This window comes from Prionailurus viverrinus, chromosome C1 (assembly GCF_022837055.1).
Source record: "Prionailurus viverrinus isolate Anna chromosome C1, UM_Priviv_1.0, whole genome shotgun sequence".
In the NCBI taxonomy this organism is placed as follows: Eukaryota; Metazoa; Chordata; class Mammalia; order Carnivora; family Felidae; genus Prionailurus; species Prionailurus viverrinus.
In genome coordinates this window covers 198827096-198848893 of record NC_062568.1, presented here as the reverse complement: position 1 = coordinate 198848893, position 21798 = coordinate 198827096, and the positions used below count along the sequence as shown (strand labels likewise).

General features: G+C 45.8%; 2 protein-coding genes across 3 annotated transcripts in view; one reads left to right on the top strand and one right to left on the bottom strand.

The window, feature by feature from the left end:
- Positions 1–21798, top strand: part of ALPL (alkaline phosphatase, biomineralization associated) — a 57821-nt gene that overhangs the window by 4653 nt on the left and 31370 nt on the right. The gene's annotated exons all lie outside the window — the stretch shown is intronic.
- Positions 3864–4095, bottom strand: LOC125173445 (ATP synthase membrane subunit K, mitochondrial-like). The gene has a single exon (XM_047872583.1). It carries the CDS (start codon positions 4046–4048, stop codon positions 3872–3874), a length of 177 nt encoding a protein of 58 aa, XP_047728539.1. The 5' UTR covers positions 4049–4095; the 3' UTR covers positions 3864–3871.

Genomic DNA, 21798 nt, shown 5'->3' with positions numbered 1-21798 from the left:
CGGATGGTGGTTAAACTGCCTGAGTATTACCCTTGTTCTTTCTGAATTCCAGTAACCAGGAGTTAGGTTTCACTAAAAATTGTAGTGTTCCTTCCCAGCTAATGTGGACTTGTCTTCCCCATTATTATTATTATTTTATATTCATCTGAGGCCACAAAGTACTGACCAGTGAGGATACCTCATAGATGCCTGGGATTTCAGAGCTGGAAGGTGTTTAGAAGCTGACGCAGTCAGCTGGCTGCTTTGCAGACCAGAGAGACTGAGGCCCAGAGAAGGGAGTGCATCTGTAGTGTATCTATTTTTTGAAAAGAATTGTTGAGGGAGGATGCAGGGGGTGTGGATTAGTAGAAAAAGATCCTCAACTCAGGAGAGCAGAGTTGATATGCTACCTACCAGTGTGACCTTGGGCAACTCACTTCCCCTCTCTGAGCCTCAGTTTCCTTATCTGTAAGCCAAGACGCCTGACTTCTCCAAGACTTGGAATGGGTCTAATTCAATCAATTGGCCTTCAAATATTTATGGCCCAGGTAATGGCAGGTCTGGCACAGGCTGCCCTCCAAAGGTGGCAGGGGACAGCTGTGGCAGCTTAGTGACTCCTACGGTGATTTAAAAACATTGATTGAGTAGTTGTTGTTGTTCAGCCAAGTGATTTCATTTTACTTCTCTTGAGAGATCAGATGTGGCCACACGGGCCCACATTCCTGCCTGGCCACTGTGGCTGGAGTGGATTAGCCGCTGCTCTGTCCATGTTACCACAGTCCTCACGACTGCCTTCTCCCTCACACCCACCTGCCTCACTGACATGACCTGCCTGCCTCGTGAGTTTGCAGTTTCTGAGCAAGGTGCTGTGCGGCCTTGGAAGGAGGGCTCAGATCTCATCTGAATGACTGCATGAGGCTTGGGCCAGCCCTCAGGAGGCTGGCAGTAGGAACGTGGGACACGTGGACATCCTTCTGTGGCTACACGTAGGGGTTTTCTTCCAGCTCTAGTGGTCCCCGGGGAGAATCTAAGGGCTCTAGAGGTTCCAGGGGTGCCACCAGCAGCCTGTCAGGACGCAGATAGCTGGGCCTGGGGCCTATCTCCTTGGGGACAGGCAGCCCTGGGTGCTCCAGGGTACAGATTAATGCAGCTCCCTCAGGAAGGGACTCCCTGGACAAGTACCAGCTCACCTAATGCTCCCAACAGCCCTGTGCTCTGGTGTCACTCCACAGACAAGAAACGCCATCTTGCGCTCTGAACCCATGACTCTGTTGTGTCCCCCTTTCCTCGGTGCCAAGACCCTGCCATGACGGGCAGGCACCATGGTGGCAGCACAGATCTCCAAGTCCACGTGACTGAGCTGGAGGGCAGTGTGGGAGGCCGAGAAGCCTCGTGGTTAAATACAGGGGCTCTGGAGGCAGCTGCCTAAACGTGAGATTCTAGGTGTCCACAAGTGCTCTGGGGATACAAGACGAACAAGCGGGAGCCCTCGTTCCTGGGAGTAACCACGGGCCCCCTGGTCCTTGCCCTTTTGGAGGAGCTCAGAAATGTGCCTTGTGTGGGTTTGCATTTTGTGAGTGACTGCTGGGTGCCTGTACCTTCAACATTATCTCTGATCCTCACCTCCCCACCTCCTGCTGCTTTGCTGTAAAGACTGAGGCTCAGAGGATAGATATGTGGGAGTCAAACCCTTTCCCCCAGTACCTCTGACCCAGGGAAGGGAGAAGAGGAGGGGGGCTGGGAAGCTATTTCTGGGAGTAAGACCTCCACCCACCCTGTAGTGAGGCCCTGCCCCCAGGCATGTTTCATAGAAGTATCTTCATCCTCCCAGACCTCATTTTGACTCAGGGGGATGAACTTCACCAGGTCAGGTGCGCAAGCCTCTGGGCAAAGATCAGTAAACATTTAATGTTCTTTAAAAAAGTGTTTAGGTGGCTTTTATTTGAAAAGCCATGAATCTAATCTTTATTTTTTATTTTTATTTTTAAAGTTAATTAAAAAAAATTTTTTTTAATGTTTATTTATTTTTGACAGAGAGAGCATGAGCGGGGGAGGGGCAGAGAGAGAGGGAGACACAGAATCGGAAGCAGGCTCCAGGCTCTGAGCCGTCAGCACAGAGCCCGACGCGGGGCTCGAACTCACAGACTGCGAGATCATGACCTGAGCCGAAGTCAGATGCTCAACCGACCGAGCCACCCAGGCACCCCTAAAGTTTATTTATTTTTGAGAGACAGAGCGCTAGTGGAGGAAGGGCAGAGAGAGAGAAGGAGAGACACAGAATCTGAAGCAGGCTGCAGGCTCCAAGCTGTCAACACAGAACCCGACTCAGGGCTCGAACTCACGAGCCATGAGATGATGACCTGAGTCGAAGTCAAGACACCCAACCAACTGAGCCACCCAGGCGCCCCCATAAATCCAGTCTTTAAAAAGGATCTACCATGTGACTTTTTGTTAAGGCAGCCTCTTGCCTTCTTTGGTCCACCTTTTCACTTTGTCTCTGAAACAGCAGGGTGGGTACCCTTTCAGATCCCAGGCCAAGTTTCCCGGGATTTCTGTCCTGTAATCCCCCAGGCCTCTTGTTGGCTGTCACCAAACTGTGTCAGGCTTGGCCTTTCTGAGTTTCATTTGTTAATTTCTCCCTCCACCTGTCCCCACATTGACTTAATGGTCTCTTAACATACAGGAGTTAATAACTTACCCATCTGCCACCCTCCTGGGCAGAAAGTGCCTCAGTGGATTGAGTCTCCCTCTTCTCGCCCATTCCTATTTAGCAGTGCAGTAACTGCTCTCTTTTCTCTGCCTCCTTAAGTGAGGTCCCCACTTGCTTGCTAACATTGCCAGGCCAGAGGTGGCCCAGTGGCCGCACCTGGAACTGCTCATTTGGTGTGGCAACAGCCCTGTATGGCCAATGCTACATTACAAACGAGGAAACTGAGGCATGAAGTCAAGCAGCTGGAAAGTGGGAAGCACACCCATTTGTCCCCTCCTGTTGCGAATCCGCCACTCGAGCCTGCTTCCTCCTCTGTGACACAGATGACAAAATCCATTTTCCTAGAAGGATCTGGTTCCTTATTTATTTTGAAATCACCAAACAGTAATTCATAGTTCAGTTCAGTTAGGCAGATATCAAAGATGAACAGGCTTGCTCTCCAAACCCTTGCCTGAATCACCTGAATATTTTTGGTGTGAAAATGCTGGTTTCCACCCCACCCCCCCCCCCCCCCCCCCCCCGCCCTTTGACCTAATCCTTACAATTAACATTTAAGGGTTTACTCTGTGTCAGGACTGGAGCTAATCACTTTGAATGATATTATTGTATTTTTGTCCTCCTCCATTTTACAGAGGAGGAAACGGAAGCTCAGAGAAGCTAACTAACTTTTTCAAGGACACACAGCTGGAAGGCGGAATCACCAAATCCGGGTCTCAGGCTGTCCTGCCTAATCAGATAACCATCTGAATTCAAATCTTTGTGGTGGGATCCAAGCCCTTGGGGGACCTTGGTATCTACATTTGTTTGCACTGGAACCATCTGCCTCTAGGATTTGCTGGAGGTGGGGTTGAAGGCTGGGGGTTGGGGGGAGGGTAGATGAGAAGGAGGTGATGGTGCTGAGTGGAACCAAGCTTAGGTGGCCCTGTTTGGGCTTTTATTCTCTTAGACAATGGGTCTTGGGGCCTGGACACCCCCTCTTCTAGCCAAGAGGAAGGAAATGACAGTCCTGGCAGGAAGCATCCTCAGAAAGCCAGAGGACCCTGGGTGTGGATCCCAGCCCTGCCATTCAGGCTGTGTGACCTTAGGCAAGACCCTTTCCCTCTTGGCTTTCAGTTACCCCACCTGAACACTAGCTTCTCCAGGCATAGGAACTTAGCAGATGAAGTACGCTTCACAATCTGTTTATGTTGCTTTCACAGCTGGTGTTTTTTTAGACCTTGACTCGAAGTATGAGACCATCAAAGCGATGCCTCCATATGTGGCCAGTACACAATTCATTCTACCTGTGAGAGTGTAAGAGTTGAAATATTTTCTGATACCAGTGAGTTGGAATTGGGTATCAGTTTCTGGACCTGCCATGATTTCAATCTTGCAAAAGACACCAGTTCCGCTTGTTGTGTTCTTCAGCCTACCGCCTTAGGACTTTTCTAGTTCATGTGTGGCAAGCAGTTGGCTTTCATGCTGCTACTTGCTTACTTTACGCCCATGTCAGACATCACTAATCAACCACTGCTCTGTTTCCTTCCAACCTCAAGTACCTTCTAAACGCAGCGCTCCAGGCAGCCATTATCAACTAATTTGAGTTGGCAAATAAGACTGAAGGATGTCACAGAACCAAATTAGATTTAGTTATTGGGTGGAAGGTGGGGAAGGGACAGGCCCAGGGTGGCCTCCAGATCACTGTCACCCTGCTCCTCCTTTGTATGGGAAAGCAGGAGGAACTCAGCTAGATTGGGCCAGAACTCACCTCTGGTGCAGGGTGAGGACCTTTCCAGGGCCATACAGTTGTGCCCCTGTTTAGTCCTCAAGGGGGCGGTGCTGGCTTCTAGAGCTGGTCACAGCCCAAGCTTTAAAAGTAAGAGTGGAAAGACAGAGGCTGGTTGCAGATTGTCCTAGAGAGTTAGGCTCACTCCTCCCCCACCCTATGTACTAGTATCAGTAGTGGGTAATAATGGTCATAATAAGAGTTGTTAACATTTTAGGAATATTTATTATGCACCAAGCCATGCTGCTAACTGCTTTATATCTATTCACACTTTTAATCCCATTTCTCAAGTGAAGGAAATGACTCAGAGGTGAAGCAATTTGCCTGAGTTGCCCTGGCTGGTGACCCAGCGGAGGCTTGGTGAACTGGTGGGGCCGCTGAGATTTTAAGTCACAGCTGTGCAAGTCTGCAGCTGGCTCCCTCGCCGGCTCCGCGTGGGGACTTCCAGACTCCACACTTGCTCTTCCCCAGCTCACCATCCTCATTTCTCGTCTGTGACTGTGACCCTCCTTTACCTGTGCAGAGTGCTCTTCCTCATGCAACACCTCTGTTCCACATACTCCTGGGGGCAGCACAGCAAATGGCATCTCTTCTTTGACAGGTTAGAAAATTGCGTCTGGGGTCCAAAGGGAGGAAATGGTAATCCCTGCGCCAGGGGATTCCATGTTCTTTCTGCTTGTTCATTCATTCCTTTGTTTGTTTATTTTTGAGAGAGAGAGCGAGAGAGAGAGGGAGAGAGAGAGAGAGAGCGAGAGCATGAGCATGAGCAGGGGAGAGGCAGAGAGAGAGAGAATCCAAATCCCAAGCAGCCTCCACACCATCAGCACAAGTCTGACACGGGGCTTGACCTCACAAACTGAACTGTGAGATCATGACCTGAGCAGAAATCAAGCTTAAATGACTGAGCCACCCAGGTGACCCGGATTCAATGTTCTACCTGTTCCTTGGGACTTTCTGAACTGATGACTGGGCAGGAGGTGGGAACTCAGGAGTGGTACAGCTGAGGTGGGGTGGGGTTTGATCCCCCATCCTGGATGTACCAGTCCTAGCTCCTGTTCTTTTTTTTCTTTAAGTTTTTTTTAAAAGATTTTATTTATTTTGAAGTTTATTTATTTTGAGAGAGCACGAGCAGGAGTCAGGGAGAGGCAGACAGAGAGGATCCCGCTAGCAGTGCTGAGCTTGAACCCACGAACTGTGAGAACATAACCTGAGCCAAAGTCAAGAGTCGGGAACCTTAGCCGACTGAGCCACCAAGGTGCCCCTTAAGATTTTATTTTTTAAGTAATCTCTACACTCAACAACGTGGGGCTCGATTGAACTCACAACCCCAATATCAAAAGTTCTCTACCAACTGAGCCAGCCAGGTGCCCCCTTAGCTCCTGTTTTAATCAGCCACACGACCCTGGATAAGTCACTTTGATACTCCCAACCTCAGTTTGTAGGCTCCTATCATACTTTTCCATTTTGAAAGCCCATTCTTTTCTTTATGCTTAAGTAAGCTCTACACCCAACATTGGGGCTTGAACCCACAACCTCGAGATCACAAACAAGTCACATGCTCCACCTACTGAGCCAGCCAGACGCCCCCTTAAAGCCCTTTCTTATTCATGAACTCATTGAATCCTTAAAACAGCCTGAAAAAAAATATTATCTTCCCAAAAGGGGAAGCTGAGGCTCAGGTCCAACCAATGGCAACATCAGCCCTCAAACTCTGATTAGGATCCCAGACTAATGGGCTTTCCCCACATGTGTTCCCCAGCCTCTCTTCTCTTGGCCTTTGCACCTGCTGTCCTCTTCTTTGCAGCGCCCTCTTTGCCTGTGTTGTCTGTTGGTAGCATGGTTTTTTTTTCTAGATCTGGCTCAGAAATCTTGAGCTCTTTGTAATCCGGTCATCTGCGTAGTGTCTGCCTCTGAGTATGAGTTCCTAGAGGGTAAGAACCTCATCTGAATCCTTTGTGAAATCCAGTGTCTATCAATCCAGCTGTCTGCAGCAAATGCTTGATGTCCTTGGGTTAATGAAAGGCTGCTACACCCGGCAGGGTTTTCCCCAGCTCAGCTGCACTCGGTTCACCGTGGGGAAACCTGGGGAGGCTGTCCCACTGGGTTTGAACACCAGAGCCACCCCAGGACAAGCTCGGCTGCCCTTCCTACATCTCCATTGGTGTCCTCACATCTCCACCGGTGACACCAGCTCATAAATCGTTTGTTAACGATTGGCAGCAGGACAAGCCAGTTTCCCTGTTGGTGGCCCTTGGTCGGGAATGGGTGCCCCCAACGATTACCACTGCCCCGTCTTTTTGTACATTTTGTTCACAGATGCACCCTCGGTGCCAAACAACCTTAATTTCTTTCCTGATAATAGTAATGGCCATCATGTGCTGCATCTATATGAACCATGCTTCTTGGTGCATAGTAGACACTTAATATATATTTGGTGAATGAATGAGTATTTGCACATCATACACTAGGGCTGGGCCTAAACAGGTTTCCAGGAAGGGAAACCAAGCTGTCACCTCACCCCTGCCTGGGATAGTCCTGGCATGTGTCAGCACCCTGGTTGCCTGGAACTGCCCATGGTCAACAGCAACAGAGACTAGCACCTCTCCAGGTGAAGAAGGACCGTGACTGCCCTGAAGGAGGTATTGCTGTGGTCTATAGTGCACAGAGATAAAAATGAGGCTCAGTGTGGTTAAATAGCTTGCCCAGGGTCGCAGAGCTAGTAGGTGGGGGAGCTGGGATTTGGACCCAGAGCCGAGAGTCTTTCCCCTTTGCCTCTCAGTCTGCTGAGCAGGTTGGTTTTGGCTCCGGTGAGGGAGATAATGTCTGTCTGGGGATGTCTGGTCCAGAGTTCCAGACCTGGCTCCAAACAACCTTAATTTATTGAATAATAATAAGCACCATTGTTCACTGAATCCCTACGTGTGGTATGCCCTTTTTCATCGGGTCCTCTTAGCCTCCCCACAGAGTAGCTACTGGAATCCCTGTTTTTAAAGGTGGAGAATAGAAGCACAAAAGAGGACTGAAGGTCATGTAGCTAGCTCATCAGTGGTTAAGCCAGAATTTGAACCTGGGCAGCCTGGCTCCAGAGTATCAGTCCGTGATCATTTAATACTAGATAAATCTATGTAGGCCAGATGTGTAAACTCCTCTTGAACCTCATGGTTCTTCCGGAGCCAGACTCGGGGAGGAGGTGGAAGGCAGGCACAGACTACAGGACACTTCCTGGCCCCCTGAGCTGAGGAGTGCAGAGTTTATCTGTCCCTTGCGTGATTCCTGGGGGAAGGGAGAAATGGGGGCTGGGGTGGGGGGTGGGCGCAGTAGGGCAGTCCTTGTGTCTCCAGGACCAGGGTCAGGGGGAGGCCAGGGCAACCAGAGTGGCTGAAGCCACTGTTAACTCAGAGACCTCAGTGGGATATTGGCCCCAGCCTCAGTCCAGGGCTCTGGCCTCAGGCCTGACTCTCCTGGGTTTCTATCCCAGCCTTCCAATGTCTTCCTGGGGTGGGGAATCTCAGAGCGCTGGCTTATGTGAGGACTTTGCTCTGAAATTTCCTCCTTCAACACCAAATCCCTGGGCTGGCCTGCCTGTCCCACTTCCCCCTTTTACAGGAAGTGGATCCTTTCTTCTTTTGGGTAGCTGTGTGATTTGAATAATTGAGTGTTTCCCAGCTGGCACCTGGCCGTGGAGGGCTCAGCTCTGCAAGGCCTCTAGCTGGGGCTCTGAGGCAGGCCTGCCAACTTCCTCATCCAATCATGGTGGGCAGAATATAGGGAGAGTGCCTGTCTTGTTGGTTTGGCCAGGCCAGGCCCCAGATGATTCCTGGGAGAGGCAGTGCCGGCATCTGGCTGTGTCTCCTCATTTTCTGAAGTGGCTCCTGGTGGGGGAAGAAAGGGGCTGCCCCTGCTTCAGTGGCCTTTCTCATCAGCTCACCTGGGTGTCAACTTCTTGGCACGTGTCTGGGTGGAGAAAGGAGGAAGCAGAGTCAGGAAGGGGGAAAGATAAACGCAGAGGACAATATTCATTCATTTGCTCACTCATTCGACAAATATTTCCTTAGCCCAACTGCCTGCTAGGCCCAGGGCTGGGTGCTAGAATTCATGGATGAATCTGGTCTAGTTTTTGCCTTCGGGAAGCATCCAGTGTGTGAGGAGATAGTCATGTAAGGAGTCCCTACAGAGACCCATGAAAGAAAGCGTAGGAGCCATGGAACTGGAGGAGGCCACCTAACCAAGCCTTGGGCAGAATGACCACAAGGGATTTCTGGACGAGGTGCAGGTGGTATTAGGTTTTTTTTTTCCCCCTCCAACAAATATTTACTGAGCATCATCTATAGGCAGGTGTGGTTCTAGGTGCTGGGATACAGCAGTGAACGCCACCAAAGTCCAGCTGGAGCTCCATTGTACTGGAAGAGACAGACGATGAAGTATTTATGTTAATTTCAGACAGTGGTGAGCACTGTGAAGGGTATGAACAGGGTTGTGAAATAGTGAGGAACTGGAGAGGAGCGGAGGCCTCTTCACCCCACGTGGGCAGGGAAGGAAAGGACACCAGAGGTGGTCTTTGACCTGAAGAAGGAGGAATGAGCCAAACATCTTCCTGGGGGAAGAGTGTTCCAGGCTGATGATTGGCCAGGGTAAAAGCTCTGAGGGGAGAAAGCAGGGCAGAGAAGTTGTGAGTGGTGCAGGGTGGGGGCCAGGAGGTGCTGTCAGAGAGGCGGGCAGGACCCAGAGACGGCAGACATCTGACCAGCTGTGGAAGAATAAGCGGGGCCTGCCAGGAGAAATAAGGGGTTGGGTGGCCTCCTGTTTGCTGGATGGCCCCTTGAGAAATGTGAGTAGGAATAGCCTTTGGGACTTGACATTCTATCCCTCTCTAAGTACACATGGTGTGGGGCAGTTGAGGCCCAGAGAGGGAAAGTGACCCTCCTGAGGTCACAAAGGGAGGTGGTGGGACTAGATCTAGGTCCCATAGTCATTAACCAGTTTTTCTCCAACGTGCCCACACAGCCCCTCTGCATTCAGGTGGACATTAATTTTGCCAAGAAAGTTCCATACATTGCCTAGTCTGACAGAAAGGCGAGGCTCCAAGAGGAACAGGGACCTGGTTAAGAGTCATTCAGACCTCGGTTCCATATAACTGGCCATGACCAAGTGACTAAACCTCAGTTTACTCATAAAATGGGGACAGTAATGGTTTCTAGCTCATAGACTGCTGAGGACACAGTGAGAGAATAGGTGTCGAGCACTTTCTATGGTGTTCGGCACAATGCAAATATGGGGAGCACTTTTGTTTCCATTTTAAGTTATTGTATGGACCCTGAGGTCTTTTTCAATGGATTAATCATGATCCTCATCACTGGTCCACAATGGCTCTTTGTCTATTTTATTACTAAAAATAAATTAAAAACTCCTATGACCTGTCATCCACACTACCAGGACTAGGATATTGACAGTAATTTACATCTTCCTCCAGGCTCCTCCAGCTCTCTGCCATCATTTGTCTTCATGTGGGGTCACCACTCTCCTGAATCTAGGGTTTCTCATTCCCCCTCCTCTTTTTTTTTAAAGTAATCTCTATGCCCAATTTGGGATTGAACTCACCACCCTGAGATCAAGAGTCACATGCTGTACTGACAGAGCCAGCCAGATGCCCCAAACTTTGACTTTTTTGATTGTTATTTAAGATCACATATGTGTGCTTCATACACATGAGTCATACATAAATATATATATTTAACTTCATAAAAGTATCATACTTTATGTAATCTCCTTAGACTTGTTTTCTCACTGAATCCTATAGCTGAAATTGATTCAATTGTTGCATGTAGTTATATATATATTTTTTACTTTTGTATATATGATATATACCAGATAACTATTTCACAACATTTATTTATTTGATTTCTTGTTGGTGGCATTGGGTTACTTTCAGGTGTTTTTCTAGTGTGGAAAAAGTACCTATGAATATTCACATACACATTTTACAATGCATGCATATAGGAATTTTCTCTTGATATATACCTAGCCATGGATTGTTGGGTCATAGGGTATGTGAAAATTTGTTCAGCATTACAAGACAAGAACAAAATGGGTTGGGTCTGTTTGTACCCCTTCCAGTAACATATAAGAACTGTTCTGTGTCTCTGTAACACATGGTGTTGTCCGACTTACAGTTTTTTCCGACCCAATAAGAATAACAATTTCTCTTTGTAGACTTGATTTGCAATTCCCTGATTACCAGCAAAGTTGAGTGTTGTAGAGTATGTATGAGTCCTCTTCTGGTGACGTCTTTTGCCCATTTTTCTTTCTTGTCCTTTTTTGGTCCTTTTCTTACTGATTTGTCATAGTTCTTCGTATTCCTGAGTCTAGTCATATTTTGGAAACAGAAATTCTAAAATTTAACAAAGGTCAATTTATCAATCTTTCTTTCTTTCTTTCTTTCTTTCTTTCTTTCTTTTTTTAGTGTTTATTTATTTTGGAGAGAGAAAGAGACAGAGTGTGAGCAGTAAAGGCGAAGAGAGAGGGAGACACAGAATCTGAAGCAGGCTCCAGGCTCTGAGCTGTCAGTACAGAGCCCAATGTGGGGCTTGAATTCATGAACCCTGAGATCATGACCTGAGCTGAAATCAGATGCCTAAGCACTGAGCCACCCAGGTGCCCCTTTTTTTTTTTTAACAGACAATTTTATTTTATTTATTTTTAAGGTACAAAGTATGATTTTTTTTTTAAAGTAGCCTCCATGACTAGCATGGAGCCCAATGCAGGGCTTGAACTCACAACCGTGAGATCAAGACCTGAGCTGAGCTGAGATTAAGAGTCGGACGCTTATCTGAGCCATCCAGGAGCCCCGATGATAATTTTCTTTTGTATTTTTAGACCTTCGTGCTTTTGAACTTTTTTCTTAAAAAGTTCAGAAAACCTTATTACACTGCCAGTACAATCTTAAATAAAAATGGTGATACTAGGTATCTTTGCCTTGTTTTTTTATTTTAGAAAGAATGTTCTAATATTCCCCTTTTAATATATATGTCTTGTAGATTTTTAAAAAATGTTTATTTATTTTAAGAGAGAGAGACAGATAGAAAGTGAGCAGGGGAGGGGTAGAGAGAGGGAGACAGAGAATCCCAAGCAGGCTCCGCACTGTCAGCACAGAGCCCGATGTGGGGCTCGAATTCACAAACCGTGAGATTATGACCTGAGCTGAAATCAAGAGTCTGATGCTCAACTGATTGAGCCACCTACAAGGAGCCCCTTGTAGATTTTTTGTAAACTTATTTTTTTCAGGTTAAGGAAGCTCTCTTCTATTCACAACTTACTGAGAGCTTTATGAAAATAATAATTAGTGTTGAATGGTATTAAATGCGTTCAAAGAGTATCTTGAGATGATTAGATGGTTTTCTCCTGTAATCTGTTAATGAATTTAATTACATGTATAGATTTTCTAATAAACTATTCTTGCATCCTAGGAACATAACATTCATTATGTATATATTGGTTATGGTCTGATAATCTCTTGCTTGGAATTATAAATAGACCTCTAATTTTCATTTTTATATTGTACTTTTTTGGCTTTGGTATTGCAATTATAATGTCCTCATAGAAGTAGATAGTAATGTTTTCTCTTTTGCTTTCTTCTGGAAAAAGTTTGGGTAAATTTGAGATGATTTGTTTCCTTAAGTCTGATAGAACTGATCTGTAAAATCACCTTGGCCTGTTCTCTTTGTGGAAAGATTTTTACTTTCCTACTTCAGTTTTTATTTATTTATTTATTAAAAAAATTTTTTAATGTTTACTTTTGAGAGAGAGACAGAGTGTGAGCAGGGGAGGAGCAGAGAGAGAGGGAGACACAGAATCTGAAGCAGGCTCCAGGCTCCGTGCTGTCAGCACAGAGCCCGATGTGGGGCTCAAACCCACAAACCGTAAGATCATGACCTGAGCCAAAGTTGGACACTCAACTGACTGAGCCACCCGGGTGCCCCTGTTTCAGTTTTTAAATTTAGGTTTTTTATTTCTTCTTGAGTCAGTTTTGGTAAGTTATATCTTTAGGAATATATGTATTTAATCTACATTTTCAAATTTACTGGCATCAGGTTGCTTATAGCATTTTAAAAAATCGTATCCCCTTTTCTATAATAATTGTCTTATCTCTTTTATTGTATTAAAAAAATTTTTTTTCTTAATTTTTATTTTTGAGAGGGAGAGAGAGAGAGACAGAGCATGAGTGGGGGAGGGGCAGAGAGAGAGGGAGACACAGAATCCGAAACAGGCTCCAGGCTCTGAGCTGTCAGCACAGAGCCCGACGCGGGGCTGGAACTCACAAATTGCGAGATCATGACCTGAGCCGAAGTCAGACACTTAACCGACTGAGCCACCCAGGTGCCCCTCTTTTATTGTATTTTTAAAATTAATCTTGCCTCAAGTTTATGGACTTTTTAAAGGACATACTTGTGGCTTTGATCTTTTCAATTGAATCTTTGTTTTTTGTTTTGTTGATTTCTGTTCTTTATAATCTCCTTTTATTTTCTTTGGGTTGCTGTGTTTTCTAACTTCCTAAGTTGGACACTTAACTCGTTAATTTTTACCCTTTCTTTGCTGCATTCTATAATTTTTGGTGTATAAATGTTTCTGTGATCATTCAATTCTAAGTAATTTTAAATTTCTACCATGACTTTTCTTTGATCCAGTTTATTTAGAGATGTTTTTAATCTGAGTGTATGGGGAACTGTTTGTCCTTTTAAAAATATGACTTCTAAAAAACAAAAAACATGACTTCTAAATTGTACCATTGTCAGAGAATGTGGGCTATGTAAAAACCTGTCATTTAAAATGAGAGGCTTGCTTTATGGCCTGGTATGTGATCAATTTTTAAAATGTTTGAGTGTTTCTGAAAAGAATCTGTTTATGTACTTTTATTTCTGCCTGCCTGCATTTTTATTTCAATTTATCTTGCCTTTTCTTTTTTAATGTTTTATTACTTTAAAAAAATTGTCAGCTGTAGTTTTTCCCTACAAAGACCAGATTAACATTTTCTCATCTCTCTCCATCTCCCTCTTAAGCCCTCATATTCTTCACTGACTTGTCCTTCAGCCCCTGTGACATCACATTAAAATTGTTTTTAAAAAATAAACTTTATTTGTTATTTGCTCAGCCTTCAGATATCTTTAGTTTTATCTGTTCACTTTGTTTCTATTAAGTGGTTACTTCCAAAAAAATTGGGGGGTGGGGTGTCTTTTTGGACAAACCTGAGCCATGTAGTGTGGTTTTCATTAGCCTTTAGTATTTGAATGACAGTTTAGCTGGATATGAAATTCTTGATTCAAATTCTTTTCCTTTGGTACTTTAGTCAATTTAATTTGATTATTCCTTTGTAAGTAATCTGTTTTTCTCTAGACTTTAGAATGATTTTGTTGTCTTGATATTCACTACAATATTTCTTTTTTTTTTTTAAGTTTATTTATGTATTTTGAGAGAGAGAGAGCAAACAGGGGAGGAGCAGAGAGAGAGAGAGAGAATCCCAAGCAGACTCCATACTGTCAGTGTGGAGCCCAACACAGGACTCAAACCCAAACCATGAGATCATAACCTGAGCTGAAGTCAGATGCTTACCTGACTGAGACACCCAGGTACCCCTTCACTATAATATTTCTAAGAGTTCATTTTTCCTTCTCTGTCCTGTTTGGTATATTTGAGGCCCTTTCAAAGGGAGATCTTTCATCTTTCTTTAGTTCCAAGGTTATCTTCATTATTTCTTGAAATATCTCCTCCCTTGACTTATTTTCCTTTCCTGGGACTCCTGTTATCTAGATGTTGGCACTTAGACGTCCATCTCTCTTTTTGTTGATGCATAATTTCATACAATAAAATGCATAGATGTTAAGTGCACAATTCAGTGTGTTTTAACAAACATACATTACCTTGTAACCATGATCTCAAACCAAGATTTAAAAAGAGCAACATTTCCATCTCTCCAGCAAGTTCCTTCATGCTCCTTTCCAGTCCATTTTGCCTCCAAAATTCAATCATTGTTCTGGTTTCTTTCACCATAGATTAGATTGGTCTTTTCCGGAGTTTCATATAGATGGATTATGCAGCATGTACCCTTTTATGTTCTGCTTCTTTCACTTGGCATAGTGTTTCTGAGATGCATCTATGTTTGTTGTATCCTTTGTTCACTCTTCTTGGCTGAGCAGTTTTCTGTTTTATCACTATACCACCATTGTTTATTCATTTGTTAATGAACATGTAAACTGTTTCCAGTTTGAGGTTATTATAAATAAAGCTATGAACACTTATGTATAAATCTTCGTGTAGGCATATTTTCATTTCTTTTGAGGTAGAATTTCAATTCTTTGGGGTAGAATTGCTGGATCATGTGGTAAATGTATGTTTACCTTTATATGGAACTGCCAAACTCTTTTCCAACTTCACTGTACTATACTATATTCTCATGAACAATATGTGAGACTTCCGGATTTTTCTACATTCTTGACAGTGTTTAATTTTACAAGGCATACTTTCATTTGGTTTCGGTTGTTCTGGTGGGTGTGAAATGGGTTTAATTTTCATTGATAGCAATGATGTGGAACACCTTTCCATGAACTATTGGTTATTTGTTACGTTTTCGTTTTGAAGTGGCTAAGTCTTTTGCCCATTGTGTGTGGGAGGGGAGGGGCTGCTAATCATTTTATTCTCAACTTTAGTATTTTTAAATTTACTGGATACAGTCTTGCAGTCATGTGTACTATGCATGTTCTTTTCCATTATGTGTCTCGTGTATTCACTTTTTTTTTTTAAGTTTATTTATTTATTTTGAGAGAGAGAGAGAGAGAGAGAGAGAGAGAGAGAATCCCAATCTGGCTCCTTCCTGTGCTGTGATGTCATAGTGTAGAACCCCACACAGGGCTCAGTCTCACAAACTGTGAGATCATGACCTGAGCCAAAGTCAAGACTTGGATGCTTAACTGACTGAGCCACCCAGGCGCCCCTATTCACTTTTTTAATGCTATCATTTTTTTTTTTACTTCTTTTGCTTTTTTAATTTTCTTAACCTTTATTCTTTTTTTTTTTTTTTTTGATAGCAAAAGACAGAGTGTGAGTGGGGGAGGGTCAGAGAGGGAGGGAGACAGAATCTGAAGCAGGCTCCAGGTTCCGAGCTGTCAGCACAGAGCCTGATGCAGGGCTTGAACTCACGGACCGTGAGATCATGATCTGAGCTGAGCTGATGTCGGACGCTTAACTGACTGAGCCACCCACGCTCCCTCCTTTTTTTTTTTGTTTTTTTAATGCTTATTTATTTTTGAGAGAGAGGGAGAGGGAGGGAGGGAGCGCTCATGCATGTGCCTGTGAGAGGGGGAGGGGCTGAGAGAGACAGGGACAGAGGATCTGAAGCAGGCTCCACGCTGAAAGCAGCAAGCCTGCCCAACTGGAACCCACAAATCGTGAGTTCATGACATGATCAAGTCAAGACTTGGACACTTAACCGACTGAGCCACCCAGGTGTCCCCTTAATAGTATCTTTTGATGGGCAGAAATTTTAACTATTGATGAAGTCCTGTTTATCAGTTTTTTTCTTTTTGAGGTTTCACCTTCCCCAAAGTCACAAAGATAGCCTCTTATGTTTGCTTCTAGAAGCTTTGTGGTTCTGGCTTTTATAATTAGGTTTATGATCCATTTCAAATTAATGGAGTAAGGTTGGGGGCGGTGTTTTAACTTATTTATTTATTTATTTATTTATTTATTTATTTATAGTGCAAGTCAGGGGGAGGGGGGAGAGAAAGAAAGAAAGAAAGAAAGAAAGAAAGAAAGAAAGAAAGAAAAGCAAGGAGCCTGATGAGGGACTCAAACTCATGAACTGGGAGATCATGACCCGAGCTGAAGTCCAACACTTAACCGACCAAGCCACTCAGGTGCCCTGATGTTTAACTTTTTAACTAAAGTTTTACCATCTTTTTCATATTTTCTGTTTCCTAAAGTTTCCTGGCCTCTTCTTGGAAGTGTTCCTCTATCTGGTATCCCAGTTCCCTATTTCTACTCTACCTATTACGTTTGTTATTTTGACAGGCTTTTCATGCAGAATATTTTTACTTGGGTCCTCTAATACTTTACTGTTTTTTTATATTGCGAATATCTCCCTTCTTTTCTGTGTTTCTAAGGCTTATTTAATTTTTAAAATGTTTATTTTCGAGAGAGAGACAGAGAGTGAGTGGGGTTGGGGAAGAGAGAGAGGGAGACACAGAATCCGAAGCAGGCTCCAGGCTCTGAGCTGTCAGCACACAGCCCTATGCGGGGCTCGAACTCACAAACTGTGAGATCATGACCTGAGCTGAAGCCGGACACTTAACCGACTGAGCCACCCAGGCACCCCTCCAATTCTTATTTAAAATTCTCAGTCCATCTGTTGAATACAGCTGATTCCAGTGGTATCTTTAATCAGTTTGTTTTGAAGCCATTGTGTTCCTTGGATTCCCTGTTCTTTAACCTGTGAGCTCATTTCTCGGGGGGCAGGGGAGGGGGGCTCAGCTATTCTGTCTGGTGCCGCGCACTGGGCTAAAAATCTAAGCCTGACCCTAGTCTCTGTCAGCACCAGTGAACCCAAGGAGATGACAGTCCTGGAGTGGAGACCCTCAGTCTGGCAGAGCCACTCCTCTCTCCCAGGTAACCAACTCCACAGGACTGGGCTTCACTTCCAGCACTCCAGAAAGAAGCCGCCAGGGGAGGGGGCTGTCTGGTTGGGTCAGAACCCACCAGCCATGAGGAGGGGAAGGGGTGGTAGAGGGACTGGAGGCCTGTCAGTTCCCTCTTGATTCCTGCAATCCCACTTTGCCCGCTGTGACTTTACTCCAGAAGACACTCATGCCACCTGCCTGGGCTGCCGACGTCCACGTGAGAGCGCTGGCTTCGGTTGTTCTGGGGCACTGGGCTTGTTGGGGACGGGAGTGTATGCTGGGTAAGGCTTGATGCAAAGAGCCAAGAGCAGAACTCAAATCCGATTTTGTTTTCTATTCTAGTATTTTCTACCACCCTAAAGACTAGGCCCCGCTCCTTCTGGCTGTAGCACCAAGCCCCTACCTACATACACCAATTTAAACAGAGCCCAATGCAGGGTTTGAACTCATGATCTGTGAGATCATGATCTGAGCTGAAGTCGGATGCTTAACCGACTGAGCCACCCAAGTGCCCCCAAAGTGGCAATATTTAATATGAAAAACTGGCCTCATCATCTGCCCTTGCCCCTTTGCATGCACCTCACAGCTCACTAGTCTCAAAAAAAAAAAAAAAAAGACATTCATGGCCCCCAGAACTTTGCATGGGCTATTTCCTCTGCTTTGACTGTCTTCCCTCCACTTCTGGAAAAATTCCGGTGCATACTTGAGACTCCTTCCCTGATGGTCCCTTATGGTCACTGTGATACTCAGTGATGGCATGGGAGTCTGGAGTTAGGAAACCTGGCTGCTTGTCCTGATTCTTCAATTCCCTGGCTGTCAGTTTTGGGGAAGGTCACACTACCTCTTTAGGTTCCTGCTTGGGAAAAAAAAAATGAGTGTCAGGGTAGATCATTCCTTTTTTTTTTTTTTTTATTTTTAATTCTTTTTGAGACAGGGAGAGGCAGATCATGAGCAGGGAAGGGGCAGAAAGAGAGGAAGACACGGAATCTGAAGCAGATTCAGATGTGGGGCTCGAACTCATGAACTGTGAGATCATGACCTGAGCTGAACGAAGTCTGCCGCTTAACTGACTGAGCCACCCAGGAGCCCCTAGGGTAGATCATTCCTAGACTCTCTTTCAGCTCTGACAAGCGAAGGTCCTGGAGTGGGGCTGCCTATGATCCCTTCCGGGGTTAGCGCTTAATGACTGTACTTCAATGCCTCCTTTGCTAACCTAGCATCATGGTTAAAAGTTTCTACTTCAGAGTTGGACAGTTTGGGTTCCTAGTCCCAGCCCTACCACTGCTTGCTGTGTGATCATTGGCAAGTGACTTAACCTCTCTGTGCTTTTTTTTCTCTTCTGTAAAATGGGGTTGATACTAAGGGTGCCTACCTCAAAGTGTGAGAGCACAATGAATGCAGCTATTGTTATGCTGTTGGTGGTGGTTCACCATTATGCAAATCTCTATTCAGTTCAACAAATTCTTTGTTTGTGCCCTGCTAAATGTTTTCTAAATACGCTTTCTATTGGATTTTATCTCTTAACAGATACTCTCCATTGTATCTTATCTTTACAACAACCTTGCAAGATGGGGATGACTAACCTTGTTTGACAGATAAGGAACCTGCAGCCCCAGAGGCAAAGTCACTTTCAAAGCTGCACCGACAGGACTTAACCCTTGTCTACCTTCTCCATGGCCAAGATCTTTCCACTATGCTCCATGTTCAGAAAGATTAGTTGGGGGTTTTGGGGATTACCGGATAAACCCAGATGGGAAAGCTCAGTGAGAAGCTCCCCCACCCCCCTACACATGTATTCCAGCTGTCTGCCTGCCCTTGGCCATTCACAAGCTGTCTTTTGTAGATTTCACGCAAATGTGGGTTTAGTGATGGGCCAGAAGTTAATTGAGGAGGCAGAACAAGGGTGGGTTGGACAATTAGGGGCTCCTATGACCTGGGATAGAGAGCCAGAGGGTCTCTGGGAAAGGGAGGGGGACTCTTGGAGGACAGGAAATCAGCAAAGAGGCGGTCTGAGTTTCGACAAGCCCAGAGCTGAAGATGGAGACAGATGTGGGCCTTGCCAAGACGCAGCTCCAGAGGGTGGCACTGGGGTTGAACCCTGACCTCTTTGTGCTCCTGCGGGTCTGGGCATGTGGCTTCACCTCTGAGAGCCCCAGTTGCGTCATCTGCAAGAGGGCTGCTAGTGCCATTTGGTAGAGTTAGGGGAGAGGGCATAGGGGAGCCCAGTAACCCCTGGTTAGATTAGCATATGCAGGTGGACCTGAGATTTAATCCTGAAGCTTCCCGAAGTTTCCTTAACCACAGTTTGGGAGTCTCCTGCTCAGCTGTGTGGGATTATTGCAAAGCCACGGGGTGAGGGGTGAGGAGTTTTGCGTGAGCCTTTCTCTGTCCTATTTAAAACTGCAAACTGCAAACACCATGTCCTCCTCCCCACCCCCCTCCTTTTCCTCCACCACGTGGTATCCTATTGACTTTATTTCTTCTTTGTTGTCTGCTCAAGCCGGCAGCCCAGCCAGGATTTGGGTTGTTTGGTTCTGCATGTAGAACAGCCCCCAGCTATAGCAGGTGCTCAGTAAATAGCGGTCAACTGATTGATTGTTGGTTCGATAACAAGTAGGGAAGGGCTCTCGTGTATAGGGATGAGTCAGTATCAGTTGGATCTTGGAAATGTAGAGTAGAGGTTGGGACAGCTTGCTTGAGGTGTCCAGGGCTGCCTGGGAAAGCATTTGGGGCTTCGGGGCCTAGATTTCAGGGTGGTTCCTGGTCCCTCTCTGGCCACAGCCGGTGGGAGGTGAGTCCCGTAGGATAGTAAAGGTGTTGGGCCTGAGTACTGGGGCTTCTTGAGGAGCCAAGAGCCTCAGGCAAACAGGGAAGCCATGATACTTGGCTTTCTCTTTAGCCTTTTTTTTTTTATTGAATTTTTAAATTTTTGTAAGTGATTTTTTTGTTTTGTTTTGTTTAAAGTAATCTCTATACCCAACGTGGGGCATGAACTCACAACCCTGAGATCAAGAGTTGCTGGGGTGCCTGGGTTGCTCAGTTGGTTGAGCATCCTACTTATGTTCAGGTCGTGGTCTCGAGGTTCGTGAGTTTGAGCCCCTCATCGGGCTTTGTGCTGGCAGCTCGGAGCCTGAACCCTGCTTTGGATTCTGTGTCTCCCTCTCTCTCTGCCCCTCCCTTGCTCATACTCTCTCTCTCTCTCTGTGTCTCAAAAATAAATGAACATTAAAAAAATAAAAATAAAAGAGAGTTGCATGTTCTACCAACTGAGCCAGCCAGGTGCCCCACTTCTTTAACTTTTTAAACCACTCTGACTTCCCCTAAGCAGAACAGACTACCTCAAAGGAATGATAGCCCCGAATGCCAACCCTGCACCGAAGGGCCTAGGAGAAAAACCACTGGGCTTGGAGCCAGGCAGATCCCACAGCATGGCCTGGCCTTGCCCCTCTTTAGCAGAAGGATCTCGGGCAGGTCACTTCACCTCTCTGTGCTTTCTCTGTGAAATGGGTGTAGCAGGATCCCCCTGTACTCTGACCTCCTAGGGCTTTTGTGTAAAACCCAGTAAAAATGTGTATTATGACCAATCGTCATTAGACCGAAGGTCCCACAAGGAAGATCTTGCACCTGCAGCCGCTGACACAGGGGCACTTGGAACGTGGTGATCCAAGAGCTAAAGTCCACTGACAACAACTTTGGGAAGGGGAGGGTCTCAGTCCTGCCTGTAGTAGGGTTGTTACGTCCTGTTCAAGGATCTCCCACGGTTCCGAGGGTTTATAGATTCCAAAAAGAAAACCTACCTTGTGTTCAGTTGGATTTTTATTTAGCCATGCATTTGAACTTTACTGACCCATCTTTAACTTGTTTGCAAGATTTTTCCTTTGGTGGGAACAGCTGGCTGAGTATAACACGATGCGGTTGCTTACATTATAAGGGGCTCAGAGAAACCGACTGAACTGGAGTTCTAAGGTCAGACTGTGTTCCAAGTAACAGTAAATCCAAGGCAAACAATAAGGGGTATTAGTTGGCTCATGGAACCTGGATGTTCAGAAGCGAGCTTCAGGCATGGCTGCATCCAGGGACTCAAGCAATGTTACCCAAGACTCCAAATTCTCTGCGTCTAGTTCACCTTCTAAGGAGTTGCTTCATCTTCAGGCTCCACACAGCCCTCCTCCCCACTGCCTCACCCTTAACAACACACCATCCAGGCGGAGAGAGTCTTCCACTTTAAGCCAGTCAGGACCCACCTGCAGCTGCTGGGGGTGAGATCAATCCCATCCAAACCACCTGGCCAAAAGGGGGAGGGTTGCCGTCCAAGGAAACTGGGGCATTTGTCAGGAAGGGGAAGTGGATTCTGGGTGGCCAAAGATTACAGCAAATATCCACGATTGTCATCAGAAGGAATGTGAAAAGCCAGAGGAACATCTGCAGAGCACTTTACAGTTTGCAAAGTTCCTCCCTTCCAAGAAGCTGATATTGGAGGCAGAATGGCATTTATTATCCCTGCTTCACAAATGAGGAAACAGCTCTTGAGTATTTGGCCAGGACACTGGCTTGTACCCCCCTGGCCTGCCCCTGCCCGTCTCAGCCCCTCTGAGGAGTTATAAACCCAGAAAGGCTGACCTGGGAGGGAGGGGGCCCAGGGGGCGTGGGCCAGGGGCGGAGGCCTGACTTCAGGACCTGCG